Source organism: Mytilus galloprovincialis, chromosome 6, assembly GCF_965363235.1.
Source record: "Mytilus galloprovincialis chromosome 6, xbMytGall1.hap1.1, whole genome shotgun sequence".
NCBI classification, from domain to species: domain Eukaryota; kingdom Metazoa; phylum Mollusca; class Bivalvia; order Mytilida; family Mytilidae; genus Mytilus; species Mytilus galloprovincialis.
In genome coordinates, this window is record NC_134843.1 from 30571110 (window position 1) to 30586999 (window position 15890).

Here is a 15890-nt window from a genome sequence, read left to right on the forward strand (position 1 = left end):
CAGAACAACACAAGATACTCTACATCACTAATCCTAATTCAAAGCAATTAAAAAGAAAAAAAAAGGATGAAAAGCATTCCTAAAAAAAAAAACGACTAACGTTCATGATCTTAAGAACTTTTAAGTGGAATAACAAATCCATCATTTAATGGAACACTTGTTAGTGGATACCCATTGCAATTAAAGTATGTACAATATATAAGCTTGCCATTGTTAAAAAAAATAGGCTCATCATCTCCTATTATTCATTTCATTTCTTGTAAACATGTGATATAAAAAAATACGAAATGACTATAATAAACAAATATAACCAAAAAGAACAGATGAAAAATTCTTTTTGTTTCCGTATTCTGTTTCCGTTCGGTATTCCGTTCCGTTTTCCGTTTCCGCCGTTTAGGAACACCCTAATATGGCATGGTTGAGCAGTTAGAGAAAATGGACAAGAAGTCCTTATTACATACAGACAAACAAAACCTGGAGAGATTTAATATATTTTATGCGAAAATGACAATAAGAATGAAAGTCGTTGTATGAACGTCGTCAGGTCGTAGGAAGTGCGCGATGAGGGCGACAAGGTCGTACTAGAATCGTACTATGGTCTTGAACATCGTGGTGTAAACGTGGTATAGTCGTAGTGGAAGCGTAGTTTGGTCGCGGTGAGAACGTGATGGTCGTAGTGAGGTCGTAATAACGTCGCTGTGAGATCGTAGCGCAGTCTCTCCGAATAGAATCACGCTCTCGCTACGATGGTACAGCGACCTTTGCGATCTTACCATGATCTTACTGCGGTTTCACTACGCTTAAACTACGAATTGATTTCGCCACGACCGCACCATGATTGTTTTGAACATGTTCAAAGTTTGCCACGCTCATTGCGATTATCAAGACCTTACAACGACCATAAGTTACGACCTTACTGCGATCTGCACGATCGCACTACGATCATCAATATTTTCATTTTTTTCACAGATCGTAGTGCGATCGTGGCCTAGTGGGACTGCGGTATTACAGCCAATACTACGTCAACTAGCAAGAGCGTAAAGTTATGAAATATCGAATATATTTCTTTTAAAGAGGACGAAAAGTAACTTAAACATATTTTCAATAATCGATCTATTTCTTATAAGTTCAAAACAATATGGTCCGAATAACATCAACACTTGATTATATCAAATGAATCGCTTTGCATGTATTTCTTCTCCAAAATACAGGTTCGTTTCAACGGAGCCCTGTTGGTCTCCTACACATATATAGTTTTCATTTTAAGTCTCTCATTGTAGAATTAAAGTTGAACACTGTAAATTTTAGGTCCAGTGCTACATAGATGCAGTCCACCAACGCTGCAGATATTTAAAAATATAGCAAAAATATATTAAGTGTAGCGCTGGAGATATTTTAAGTCGAGCACTGTAAATATAAAGTTAAGCGCGTTAGATGTAAAGTCAAGCGCTGTAGATGTAAAGTCAGGGGCAGAAGATGTTACGTCCAGCGCTGGATTTTAACTTCAGCACAATCCAACGCTGCACGTTACATCTCCAGCGGTGGGCTTCAAATATGCAGTGCTGGACTTTATTTCTCCAGTGCTGGACTAAAAAACCAATATTTCTGTATCTATGAGGTCAACAGGGCTCTTTGTACATTTCTAAGTAATACGGCAAAACAGCTTCTGATTTTTGCTTCATGTATTCGACGCATTTCTTAAAATACACGTAATCATTTTGGTAGATGTTGATCATTTCATATTCAAAATGTATAAATCTAGTATATATATCATCTGTTTGCTGACCCTCCGTATAGGCTTCTGTATATCTACATTAGTATTTATTGCATTTAATATTTAGCAATATAATTAAAAGACATACATGTATGCATAAACATTATGTTTCAGCTTCTTTCACAAAGATGATGATTGTACTTGCTTTTAAATAATTATAAATCCATTTACTCTTTTTGTTTGTCAATTCGTCAATGGCGTTTGATAATATCAACTTAAAGCTTCTATTGAACAATTAAAAAAAATTATATTGGCAGCCGGTGAAATTGTGAATGGTTTCATGATAATTTTTTTTTTAAATAGAACAGATAAAAACACTAATCAAAAATGATAATGATGCTTTACTGGGGCTGAATTTCCTAAATTTTCTATCCTGCTAAAGAATCATATTAGTTTTTATCTAAAATCTATCATTAAAAGCATGCTTCTTTGGAGAAAAAAAAATGCAAAGTATTTGCTTGTTTTACTCACCTAAATATTAGTAGTTAGTCATTTGTGGAAGTTGCAAATACTTCTTTGACACTCAAATAATAATTGACAATATTTTGTGTCGTACCCGTTCAACAAAACTTCAAGCTGTATATAAACTTTTATCTACTTCTTTACACAAACAGGAATTTGGGAAAGACGAACTGGATGGTTCTATCTCCAAGATAAACAAGACATTTATTTTAGGTATACTTTATATATACTTTTAAACCCTCTAATTGGTTAAGTGACTTAAGTCAATAACTTTTGAAGGACACCGCAAACAAGCATTTCTTATTTAAATTTCTTTTTCTTTGAAGGATAACATTTAATTATCTTTATTATTCAAAAGATGACGAGATTATAGATTTGTAGTATTGTATTTTATAGTTGAGTTAGTCTTTCTCCACGTACATATTGTTATATGTTTGTTTTGACCTTCTCTACTTTTTCCTGACCAGACAACAGACATCATTAAAGCGTTTTGTCCATTGCATTGATAACCTTGAAGGTCATAAAAGTCATTTTCATTAAAATGAAAATTGATTACCAGAGGTACTGATTTTATTAACTTACCTATATATAGTATTATATTTAATCTAATGATTCAACCGTTCTAAACTTTCTACCGCCCTTTAATAACATAGCGCCACCTATTATTTCTTGTCCGTTTGAGCAAACCAATTGAACTTGGATTTTTAATTATATAACTTAATATGCCAGTTGCAACATACGTCAGTATTGAAAATAATTCTTCTCCAACATGGATCCTTGAGCATAGAAGTATAAACTTTTAAGATTGCATCCTCATTACAATTTTATTACAGGGACCTCAAATTAAAATTGCACAAAAACCAAGAGGTTATAATTATTTCGAAAAAGGCCTTTAAGTTAAAAACTTAAATATAAAAAAAGAAATAATGGGCATAAAATGTAAAGATTAGAGAAAACATGGCTTAAAAAATTAAAGAATACAAAATTACCCCCCCCCCCATTCTGACCTTCACAAATAGGGATTGATACGTCAATATAAATTAAGATATATCTCTAGAACCCCAAATGAGTGAGAGAGGAAAAAAAATGTCGACAGGATTTTAAGATTCGATAAATTCATGTCTTCAGAAAGAAGTTAAATAAAATATCCTAATTTTAGCTTACGAAATGATTTGTGTTAACATAATAGTAAATGATTGCAACTTTTTCGAATTTTTCAACAGAATATTTTCAGTTTGTTTTTTTATAACCAAAATGTGCCACTTTTTTACTTCAAATATTCAATTCCTGGTTTCAGTTTAATGTAGCTTCTATTTTTTTTTTAATTTATGAAATGGTTAACCTGATTAAATATATTTGCCTGTCCGAGATTCATTTGACGGCCTTTTTAGAATTGGCTTAAGCCATTGGACATAAAAAGTAAAATTACAAAATTACTGAACCGAGAGGAAAATATAAAACAAAAAATCAAATGGCAAAATCAAAAGACAAAACACATCAAACGAATGGAAAACAACTGTCATGTTTCTGGCTTGGAACAGGCATTTTCTTATGTAGACAATTGTGCATTGAATCTGGTTTTATAGCACTAAACCTCTCACTTGTATGACAATCGCATCAAATTCAATCATATTGACAACGATGCGTGAACAAAACAGACATAATTATAAGGTAAAAATGTCAAAATAGGGGTACAGCAGTCATCACCGTGATACAATCTCAATCAGAACAAAAACAAACACATATTCAACAAAGAAGCCCAAATAACATTTATCAAATTTAACATCCGCGTTCATTGCTTACTTATTTTTGTATTTTATTTAAATATGTTAAAATTAACCCATAAAGGATTGAGTCCTGTTTATAATACCGAATGGCTAGATTGACATCAATTCTTGATAGAAATATAAAATAACTTTGTCGTTCAAAGTATGAAAAAATTATAAAATAGCCATTATAACATAGTGGTGGGATGTTTAAAGTACAGAGCCACGTCATATGTATCAAAGTCACACAAAAAGTTACACGGACAAAGACTACTAGCAAAAATGATAGATAATACAAACAACATATTGACGGGAAGCATAACACTGAGCCACGTCGAACGAATAGCACCAAAAACAGACCAAACAGTAAAAGTAATATTTTATATTAAAATAAAGACAAATAAAAGAATATGACACGTTATTAATATTATAAATAATTCAGTACGCAGAATCTATACACCAAGACCATCATGTATTATTTGTGAAGTTGATACTGAATATTTACCAACAAGGTATAAGTACCTCCTGAAGAACTTTTTTTTTAGAAAAAGGACGACACGTTCTTTGACATACCCCTGGTTCATCAACTTTATGCTCAGACACTGGTGACGACTTACAAAGTCTGAGTAGGAGCTGCAAGGTCTTGAATACCGAATAAGTATATCCCATATGCAGGTCAAGTTGCTACTACGAATGGTTGGTATACTAAACTCTCATTTCATTTAGGGAAAATGGAAAATGCGTACATTAACTTGGGTCAGCAAGTTTTTTTTCTTTTCATTTCCCTGTTACTAAATCATATATCATTCAATTTCTTATTCATTTTACTACACAAATATTTGACTTCTTTTAAATATCACATGGCGTATTTCAAGAAACATTTGCTTCTCTTTCATTAATAAAATAGGGAATGGAAATGGAGATTATGTCGAAGAGATAAACCACCCGACCAAAGAGCAGTAACCCATTATACATGTAAATAAGCGCTTCACAAAAGGACAGATTCTTCGATACCATAGGAGTAGAAAGGAAGTATTGAACATCTTACATATTTAATTCTAAGCTAAATATTTGATTGCTTAAAGCAGATGCGTATTAGAAAGAATATGTTTTCGACATCTCAGATTTAAGTTCAGATTTGAAATAGTTGCCGTTCAAAGGGGGATAACAATTATACATTTTTTTAAATGAAAGATAGGAAGTAAATTGAATTTGACTCAAAGTTCAAATTAGTTATTACTTGACCAAACAAATATAGCGTGTATTCTGCATTATTGTTGCAAGGTAGTATCATCACACCAAAATATTACAATAATACTTATTCATAATACAAATTATCTTAAAACAAAACCCCGATTAAATTCTAAAGACAATTCATTCATCGTTCTGAATATAGATGATATATTTGCCACTGGACGTTAAAAAAAACCAAACCCAAGCATCAGATAACTTGTGCCAGTATGTATGAAAGTACGGAGATTTCTTTGCACAAAAAAGGTTCGGGGGCATGCTGAATATAGTTTACTGAGAGAAGCAACCTAATGTAGCTTAAAGTTTGCATATTTTGCAAAACTGTTGTATTATGTTTTTTGTACAGAGTAAGGAGACAGAAAAAGTTTGTGTAGTTTTTATTATTATAATTTTTGCTTTATATCTCTGTCTGATATAACACATTTTATTCCTATCTACCTCTTTGGTGCGTTTCATTTAATTCTAGCTAATTCACAAATTCGTATCATGAGTGATTTTTCCTGCATCAACAGATTCGGATGGTAAATTAAAGAGACAAGAAATACTTTTGCTTGACTTCAATCTATCACCATTTTTTCATATTTTGTTTTCATAATTTTTTTCATATTTATTATTTTATATAATCTATCCCAATTTAAATTATTTGTTCTAAACAATTCTTCATGCTTTTACAATTTGAACAAGCGAACAAAATGTTAATGTTTAAATGTTTAAGCAAAAATTTAACAAACTTGTACAAGAGTTTTGTTTGTATAGAACAATTTGAGCAGTTTTCAAGGAAATTTTAGAAACTTATCCTTCGAATTATATCACTTTGTTGTAAACGAATATTTTTACTTTGTTGAAAACGAATACTGTACATTTTTTTGATAATAGGAAAACCATTTATTTCCTTCTCTTCTTTTAGAACAACCATAGATTTGTGTAAAATAGTTAAAAAAATCCATTTCGCTTTTATCTGAAACCTTTAGTGTTGCTGCTATTGACCTTGAACGTTAAATCTAAACAAGAGATAAAAAAAAAATATAAAATAATAATAAAAGTAAACACTTTTTTACCTTGACCATTTAAAAACTGGCCATTCTAAAATTACATAATATATCTGCTGGGTATATATATGTAAATAGGTATGAAAAGGTTATTCGTATAATGAACATTTTAACAGTCACATGGCTTATATATGAGAGTAAATGTATTTTTATACCCAATTTATGTAAAGTCCAGGTAAATATTAAAACCATGACCAGACACGTGTCCATATACGTGTTATCTTGCTTACAAAACATCTATATAACAAAAGATTATTTCTAGTATAGAAAGTTTCTAAAGAGTGTGCTAGTGTATTTTAAATGATTACAACGAAAACACCATCATATCAAAATGGACGAGTTGCAAGTTTCCAATTTTGAAGTAATTGGAATAAAATTCTATATTTTGATATTTGCAGTCACTCTTGTGCTTGTTAAAATTTTTCAGAAACTTCGGAATGATTTGTATCTTTCACCACCCGGTCCGTGGGGCTTTCCTATTCTTGGACATTTGCCGCTACTTGGAAGTAATCCAGCTGAAACATTAATGAACATATCTAGAACTTACGGTGACGTGTTTAAAATTCGCATGGGAAGTTGGCCAACGATTGTTTTAAACAGCAGAGAGGCAATACGTGAAGCGTTGATGGACAATGGAGAAGTTTTCTCAGACCGTCCTGAATTCTACACAGGGATAAGTTTATATAACATGAAGAGTTTAGCATTTGGATCGTACACCCCTCGTTGGAAAATGCACCGAAAAATTGCAAATCACGTTCTCAGACAATTTGTTTCGGCTAAAAATAACCCAACAGAGGACGTCATTAATAAAGAGATAGACACGGTCATCAAGAGCTTTCTTGAGAGAAAAGAAACCCACTTCAGCCCCCATGATGACATATTTATAGGAATAGGATGTATAATATACCAGCTTTGTTTTGGGTCTGCAAGAAACTGTCGTGAGGATAAACAATTTTTGAAGTTCATCGACAATACAAAAATATTTGTCGAAACGGCCGGATCGGGAAACCCTCTTGATGTTATGCCATGGTTGCGATTTGTTATGCCCTGGAAAGCTATACGATTTCAGAAAGTGGTCGCATTAAACAGAAAGGTGGTATCTTCTGAAGTTAATGAACATGTGAAATCATATGACGATAATAATCACAGGGATATCACGGATGGATTGCTTTCCGCCGCGGAACAATACGGAAATTCGCCGGAACTTTACAATGGAATTACAAAAGAGGATATCTTGTCATCTTTATCAGACTTTATGGGTGCTGGATTTGAGACCGTTTCGACTACGCTAGAATGGACAATATTATATCTGTCATACCATAATGATGTACAAAGACGGGTTCAAGAAGAAATATACTCCGTGATTGGAGATAGAAAGCCGAATTTAACTGACAAAGGAAAACTCCCGTTTACCGAAGCTACCATATTAGAGGTAATCCGATTGGCTACTGTGGTTCCAATGGCGATTCCACATTCAACGACAACCGACACTGTGTTCCGAAACCACACAATTAAGAAAGGTACTGTTGTGTTTTGTAATACATATGCCACAGCTAGGGATCCTAAACTATGGACAAACCCCGAAAAGTTTTCACCAGAAAGGTTTTTAGACAACCATAACCAAATTAACCAGCAGAAAGCAGATGAAGTTCTTACATTTGGTATTGGACGCAGGCGGTGTCCTGGAGAATTTCTGGCAAAAATGGAACTTTTTTTGTTTGTTACCAATATTTTCCAAAGATTTGAAATAGAATTGTGTTCAGAACCTAACTTTGAACCAATTTTTGGATTAACTTGCAAGCCAGTGCCTTACGAGATTAAAGTGACCGAAAGATGTTAGAACGTATTCATATTTATCCACTTTCAATCCGTACAAATAATCTTACAAGTATAAGATATATTTAGAAATACGTTCATATATATATATATATGTATATATATATACAGTATATTAAAATATATTTAGTATTTAGTATAGAGGTTTTTCATTAGTTTGCTCATAAAAATTTGGCTTTTTATTAGTTTGCACATAACAATTTGACACTACAGATGTAAGTTAATCAAAGGAACGAGTCATTGTGAGAAAGCAATAGTAGGCTATTTGCCAATTCCCGTAAGTTACCCTGTAATTAGAGATTATTTTTTTTTAGTTGTCTCCCTTATGAGGAACAATAATTCATATTTACAGGGAAAACGGTACTACCCAAGTTATTCTGCCATAGGCGACAATACTAACATTTTCTAAATTTACCAGTTTTTATAATAAAAACCTAGATAAAACAGTTATGTGTGGTGTTAGTACTTTATTACTCTATTTTAAAATTTGAAGCCAAATAGTATCATGACCAATTTCCAACGGAGCTTGTTTATGTTATCCATGTCCACCGTCATTTTACACCAAATTTATGAAATTTTGGAAGCCTTTTCGAATAATTCTCTAGAAAATATTTCAATAGGTTTTAAAATTTATATTGTAAATTTACACACTGCAGTTATTTACAGATAATAAAAAAAATATATTGTACCCTTACATCCAATCACAGCCCTCCTAAGTTGACTTCCTTCACCTGTCTTTGGTACACAAAAGGCCAACCTAATGCTGGGAAAATATAATAGCACCGTTTTCCCTACAATGGAGTGCTAGCAGAACAAGTGAAACTGCGAGCTACTGCTCACTGATGATACCCCCCGCCGCAAGTGGATAATATTAATAGTGTAAAAAAATTAGTGTTGTCAACGATTAACCGGTTAGCTGACTTATATAAATCCTGAAACCAAATTTCAGAAATCCTTGTATTGTAGTTTCTGAGAAAAATGTGACGAAAATTTTCAACTTGGCTATCATGTGTAAAATCGTACAAGTGTTCGGTAAACAGGAAGTTGTCAAGTGATCAATCTGAAAACGCATCACACGGTAAAGCTGACTTAGATAAACCCTGAAACCAAATTTCAGAAATCCTTGTATTGTAGTTCCTGAGAAAAATGTGACGAAAATTTTCAACTTGGCTATCATGTGTAAAATCATACAAGTGTTCGGTAAACAGGAAGTTGTCAAGTGATCAATCTGAAAACGCATCACACGGTATAGCTGACTTAGTTAAACCCTGAAACCAAATTTCAGAAATCCTTGTATTGTAGTTCCTGAGAAAAATGTGACGAAAGTTTCATGGGACGGACTGATTGACGGACGGACGGACGGACGGACGGACGGACTGACGGACGGACGGACAGACAGAGGTAAAACAGTATACCCCCCCTTTTTTAAAGCGGGGGTATAAAAAGCAAATCTACCTGTGTGTGATGTGAGTAATCTATAAGGTTTTCAAATTTTATAATTACATTAATTTGTTGTTAACTAAATACTTTTGACATCAGAAATTATTTTTCATGAAAAAATTAGTTAAACCGCCGATACATCACTTTCAATTCATCATGCTTTGCATTGGCAAAAGCCAATTTTGTCCGGTATGGAACCAGTCTACGATTGACAAAGGGAAGTAATTTGTTTAAAAAGTGTGTAATAAAAGAATCAAATCGTTAATTGGCAAATGAACTATTCGAGCTGACTTATAGTTAATTGACAGCATGTTCGACCGAGTTTATGAAGTAGAAGCGTTCTGCAGACACACTTTGCATAATACATTTCCTACACGTAAAAAATCTGATGTTTTTATTTAAAGTTCGTTCTAAATGTAAAATCGATATTCTTTATACTTCTTCGCAAAATATCTACACGCAAAAAATCTAATATCTCAGTAGGCATTGCCGCTTTTGATGGGTTCAATTATTTTCCAACTTGTTTTGATAATACATATTCTATCAAAACGTTTCTGACTTATTATATACTAGTAGATATTTAATATCTACATTGTTGATACTTATAAGTAGCGACGAAAACAAGTCTAGAAATCGAGATAAACTTCGAAAATGACCAAATAATATAATTATGTATTACCATTTAGGTTAATAAATATTTACCAATTTTGTAAGTGTCTTCTCAAACAATTATATATTATATTGCTTCGTATGCCAAATGCTCCACAAAACCGCTTTTCAGATAACTTACATTTTTTTTTATATCGAATTAAATAAAGGCAACGGTAGTATACCGCTGTTTCGAAATTCATAAATCGATTGAGAAAAAAACCAAATCCGGGTTACAAACTAAAACTGAGGGAAACACATCAAATATAAAAGGAGAACAACGACACAACAGAAACATAACATTAAAATGTAACACACACATAAACGAACTCTAATATAACAATGGCCATTTTTCTGACTTTTACAGGACATTTTAAGAAAAAATGGTGGGTTAAACCTAGTTTTGTGGCATGCCAAACCTCCCGCTTTTATGGCAATGTTAAATATAACATTAAACAGGGGTTAAGAAATCCACTAGCCCGACGCCCGGGACTACAACATTTAGACCTCGGGCAAACAAAACTTGTAACCCAAAATGCCCGACGGACTAGTAACAAAAAAATCTTGGCGTTTCTATAATTGAAAGGGGGAAATCCCCTCATCACTTTTCTATTCTATCCAATCAGATTCAACTACGTCATCCAGGATTCCCAGGCTTTGAACTGATTTTGTACAAGTTTTAAAATAGAACAAATAACTCTGGGTGGATCTTGTACTCTCAATATCGATGTGTCAGTACAGGGGATGGTATTGTACATTGCTTATGCAACCTGATTTTACCTCCTTCTGATTGATTTATTGCAATATGAATGTGAATCCCTTTTGACAGCAGAAATTTTGACTTTTGTCAGATATAAATTTGAAACATGTGCTGATAATTCTTTTACACAAACGTGATGATGCTATTGTATCTGATCAAATCCCCTCCAATCCTTTTACATACCCACGTATAGCAGTGGTCAAGACTTGTATCATCCCCGGATTTGGTCAACTAATTATATCAGAATTTTCAGTGAATATTCAATTATCGATTAATTGAATATATATATGCTAATGGAATATGTTTTGCTGATATAAGTTTTGAATATCAAATTTGCAAAAATCTACTGTACAATACCGTGAATGGATAAAAATTGTTCAGTTTATAGAATTCATTGTTATTGCAGCAAACTCTGAATTTGTAAGGCATACTAGGGCTAGCAGGTCAGTTTTGTTGGGCTAGTAGTTCTTCCAACAGGGCTAGTAAAATCTTGTAAACAATTAGCCCTGGGCTAGTGAGCTATAACAAAATTTCTTAACCCCTGATTAAAATGACAACATTTCATGACAGGATTACAGTACAAATAAACGGGAGAACATATAGGACAGAAACACACACGAATAATAGCTAACAAAAGGTGTCAGGTTTCAAACGGGACTTCAGAGATATTGTGGAACTGCTTATGCTAGGGAAAGTAAATAAAATCGTGATAATAAACAGTCAACATACTTTTGGAGTACACACACATTCCATCTTTCCTAGTATAAAACACGCTTGATTGTTCTTATCCTTTAACAAGTATTCCTTATTATTAACGTACATACTGATTTGGGGGTGGGGGTGGGGGGGATCCAAATTGGTTTCAAAACAAGAATAGACAACGTAGATACACATAGCTTGGGCATGAATAAAGGAAGAAGCATATTTGATTAAAAGAAAAAAAGTTTGAAAACTAGCATCAAATACTTAATTGAGTGTTTCGCATTCCCAGTTATATATATATTAACGTTTACAAGTAGTTTTAATCAGATACTCCCTTCAGCCTCTCCCTCGATCACAAATTTATCAAAAACAAACTATTTTCAAGAACATTTTTAAACTCTCTCGTTGACTTGACTTTGCAATAGATTAAGATTTGTGACCATTTGAACAGATCGATTTGAAAAAAAAGCCGTTTTAGTGAGAATTTTGAATGAACTGTAATAAGTGGAGATACACAAATAATGAAGTCACAAGAGGTAAACGGTATGGAAAAGGGAGATGCACACTTCAAAAGCCTTTTGACCTGTTTGAACTTGTTTTTCCAAATCATCTTGCTTATGAAATGCCGTTTTGTAAACTACTATTAAGATAAGCAAAGAAAGTTGAAGACGGATCCACAGCATAACTAATACTCCAGAAGGCACCAGGTAAACAATATTGGTGTAATTTTCATGTTTTTTTTTTATCGAATGTGTTATCATAGGTTAATGAAAAGAGCTAACTTCTTTTACACCCCAAATCCTTTTAATCAAATTATATATATTAAAACATTTCTTATAATACATTGTATTTACATGGTTATAAAATATTTTGAAATTCATGCATTTAAAAAAAAATCCGTTAATGGCAACACAATGCGATTAACATTGCAGAAGATGACGCAATATCCGGGTACACAACGTAGATCAATACAACCATCAAATCTGGAAAAAAAAAATAGAAAAGCAGAAGATGGGTTACATGGTTATAACATTCTTAGCTTTATTTCAAGATTGATCTTTGACCCTTGATCATATAAGGACAGGAATTTCGACTACCGTTTAAAAAGAAGGTACATGTATGTTGTATAAGACAGATGTCACTGTCCAACAGTCAACCATGGAGGAAGAGTCACCGTCCAACAGTCAACCATGGAGGAAGAGTTCTTAACGTTTAGAGAGCGTGACACTTTTCATATAAATGTTCCCATTCAGAACGAAGACAAAATCGTTCATGCTGCACAAAAAAACGAAAACGAATTTCCCTCATTGATTTCAAAGTTTTTTTTTTTTTTTAACAAAATGCATAAATCAAGAAAATGCCTGTGACATATACAATTTATAGCTTAATTGTCCCAGTTATTTATGTTTATGTCTGTCGCTCTGACTATTATTTGAATTTTAAAGCATTTACCCATCTTGTATATATTTCCTTCAAATTTTGACTTCTAACTTGATTTTCGCCGCCTCCCTTTTCGTCATGAAAAACCAATATAATCCCCAATCTAAAGAACAAACGACTCTTAATGGAACTAGTCATGTTTTGGTTCCTTCTGAGACTGATATCAAGGACACACGCGTTAATTGTTAAAATCAAACATCCACAGCTGTTTCTTCATTTTCGTACAGACATTTTCATAAATGGTATTTGTTAAGCCCGAATGAACGATCCTTCGAAGTTAAATTGTGTGTGTATTTCTAGCGAAATACAAAATTAACATAAAGGCAGCAACTGATTTAGATTTTTTAAGTTTTAATTTCCAAACATCTGCCATTCTTAAATGTTGTCGGTAAGAATATCAGCGTTCAAATAAAGGCAACAGTAGTAAAAGTGATAAATTGTTAGAGAAAAAAAATGGGGTTAAAAACTTAAAACCGAGGCAAACACATCAACTGTAAGAGACAACTGAACAACAGAAACACAGAAGTGCAACAAAAATAAACCTCATCACATATATAGAAACGGACTATTTGATAACATCTGCCATATTCCCGACTTAATACAGGACAATTTAAGAAAAGAAGTGGATTGAACCTGGTTATATGGCTAGCACAACCTACTGCTTATATTGTAATGTAAAAAATATCAAAATAGTGGTCAAGAAACTATATCGCGGGAAATAAATAATTGCAGAACAATATTCCGGTTTAACGGGATATGGTTATCAGACAGAGAGTTTGATACCTAACGTAGTTTACATAAAAGTACAGAAGCTGCACGTCAACATTAAATATTCATACTCAAATGGAGAGTTGTCTCATTGGCACTCACACCACATCTGCCTTTATCTATCAAAGTATGCATTACTTAGTTCTTGATATGAAAATGCAAGAATGTTTCCAGCGCTGCATTCCCCATTTTTCTCTCTTTTATATGCCAGAAAATCAAATTTGCATCATGTCTGCCTCATCGGAAGTTACGACACTGGAGTTTAACAAATTCTTAAACTATATATTCTTACTTTAGAATAAACAACATCATTACTTACAGTTGATTGACTCCTACAATTCCTTAGAAATTCTACTGGGAAATCATTTACAATATCCTCCTTAGAAAGACCAGTAAATGTTTTGTCATGTTTAAGATACCACGATATATTACCCTGAAATGATAATGTTGTTGTTGGTTATATAAATTTTCTCTGTAATGTAATGCATTATGTTTTATAAAGCATCGTGTTATATGCATTGATTATAATATATTGTTCATGACGTTAAAATACTAAATCCCTGGGATGTGATTTTAAAATTAGTTGATTTTAGTCTTTGGTGCATGATTTATTTGTGTTATTAATTGTTTTAAATATAGGTACTTACATTACCCTTTACCTGAAACAATAGTGTAACAACAGAACATAGAAAGAAACACTATAAAAGATGTTTGTCGTTTGTCGTTTTTTGTATAGATTAGACCGTTGATTTTCCTGTTTGAATGGTTTTAAATTAGCATTTTTTCAGGCCCTTTATAGTTTTCTGTTGGGTGTGAGCCAACTGAAGGCTCCATGTTGGAGACAGTACTTTGATCTATAATAATTTACTTTAACAAATTGTGACTCCGATGGAGAGTTGTCTCATTGGCATTCATATCAACTCTTTGTATACCTGCCAATGTATGTCTAACAAACTAAATATTAAGACTAAAAATATAAGATTATATGTTAAATGAAAGGTTACCCAATGTTCGACCGAAAGATGAGCATGAGCTAATTCATATAAAATTAAGATTGGTTGATTGATTGTTGGTTGCTTTCCGTCGGATGAGCGTAAAAAGACTTTAAAGCGGCTATTTAAAAATAAGAAGATGTGGTATAATAAGAAATATAGGATTGCAAAAAATCAATAAGAAGGTGATTGATATTAGTATAAAAAAAATACCATGACAAAATTAGAAATAAATTCTATAATAGATATATATCAAGCGTTTTCTAGTGCTAAACTGTTCTAGTATTTACAGCCGATTCTAATGAGTGTGTAGGGAAAGGTAATATCTTTGGTTAGCTTGCTTGTGAGCTGAACCGTGAAGTCATTATTCGGTAAGGAAAAATAACCAATCGATCTGTCTGTAGGACTACACTACTTCGAAAGAAGGGTAGTTTACCTTACCTAATGATGACTTCACGGTTCAGCTAGCAAACAAGCTAATCAAAGATATTAACTTTACATACACACTCATTGGAATCGGCTGTAATTATTTCTTATGTTTACGAATGCTGTACTTACGGTTGGATTGAGTTTCCTGTTTGTGCTCTGCTGTTAAAAAAAACCCAAAATACTTTTAATATATTTTTTTTATTTTTTTTTATTTTGTCACGTACCTGTTAATGTTGTTTTATGTCCTTTGGATACAATTACAAGAAAGCAATTTAACGAATATTTTATAAATGTTGATTAAAACATTTATCCCTATTTTTTGGAAAGATTGGAACTTGTTCTAAATCTTTCCTAAGGCACTGGCCTCTCTAGCAACAAACACAGGTTATCTACTAAATCTATGAAATGTATACACACTGAAATATAGTTCCCTATAATTATCATCTCTGTGCACATATGCACATATAAAATGTGAACAATTTTGGATATTTTTGGAGCAATTCATTCCAGAATTTTTATCTTTAAGGTGAGTTGATGTGCAGGCTTATCTTACATTTTGATTAGATGATTGCG

The 15890-nt window shown here is 32.7% G+C and overlaps 3 protein-coding genes across 7 annotated transcripts in view; 1 reads left to right on the plus strand and 2 right to left on the minus strand.

The window, feature by feature from the left end:
- Nucleotides 1–2403, minus strand: part of LOC143079343 (electroneutral sodium bicarbonate exchanger 1-like) — a 50609-nt gene extending 48206 nt beyond the window's left edge. Inside the window, exon 1 of the mRNA XM_076254600.1 lies at nt 2246–2403. The gene's annotated coding sequence lies outside the window, so the exon portion shown is untranslated. The remainder of the gene's footprint in view (nt 1–2245) is intronic.
- A 4092-nt stretch (nt 2404–6495) lies between these two features.
- LOC143079344 (cytochrome P450 1A1-like) lies at nt 6496–8584 on the plus strand. The gene has a single exon (XM_076254603.1). It carries the CDS (start codon nt 6634–6636, stop codon nt 8140–8142), a length of 1509 nt encoding a protein of 502 aa, XP_076110718.1. The 5' UTR covers nt 6496–6633; the 3' UTR covers nt 8143–8584.
- A 3897-nt stretch (nt 8585–12481) lies between these two features.
- LOC143079345 (sodium bicarbonate cotransporter 3-like) overlaps nt 12482–15890 on the minus strand; it is a 43714-nt gene continuing 40305 nt past the window's right edge. For all 5 annotated transcript variants that reach the window (XM_076254608.1, XM_076254604.1, XM_076254605.1 and 2 more), the window contains 3 exons: nt 15447–15476; nt 14216–14329; nt 12482–12671 (listed from right to left, as the gene is read on the minus strand). In XM_076254608.1, coding sequence (XP_076110723.1) covers nt 12666–12671; nt 14216–14329; nt 15447–15476 — 150 coding nt within the window. In that variant the 3' untranslated portion in view covers nt 12482–12665. The remainder of the gene's footprint in view (nt 12672–14215; nt 14330–15446; nt 15477–15890) is intronic.

Coding starts and splice junctions, on each gene's coding strand:
- LOC143079344 (XM_076254603.1), top strand. CDS start 6,634: ATGGACGAGTTGCAAGTTTCCAATTTTGAAGTAATTGGAATAAAATTC.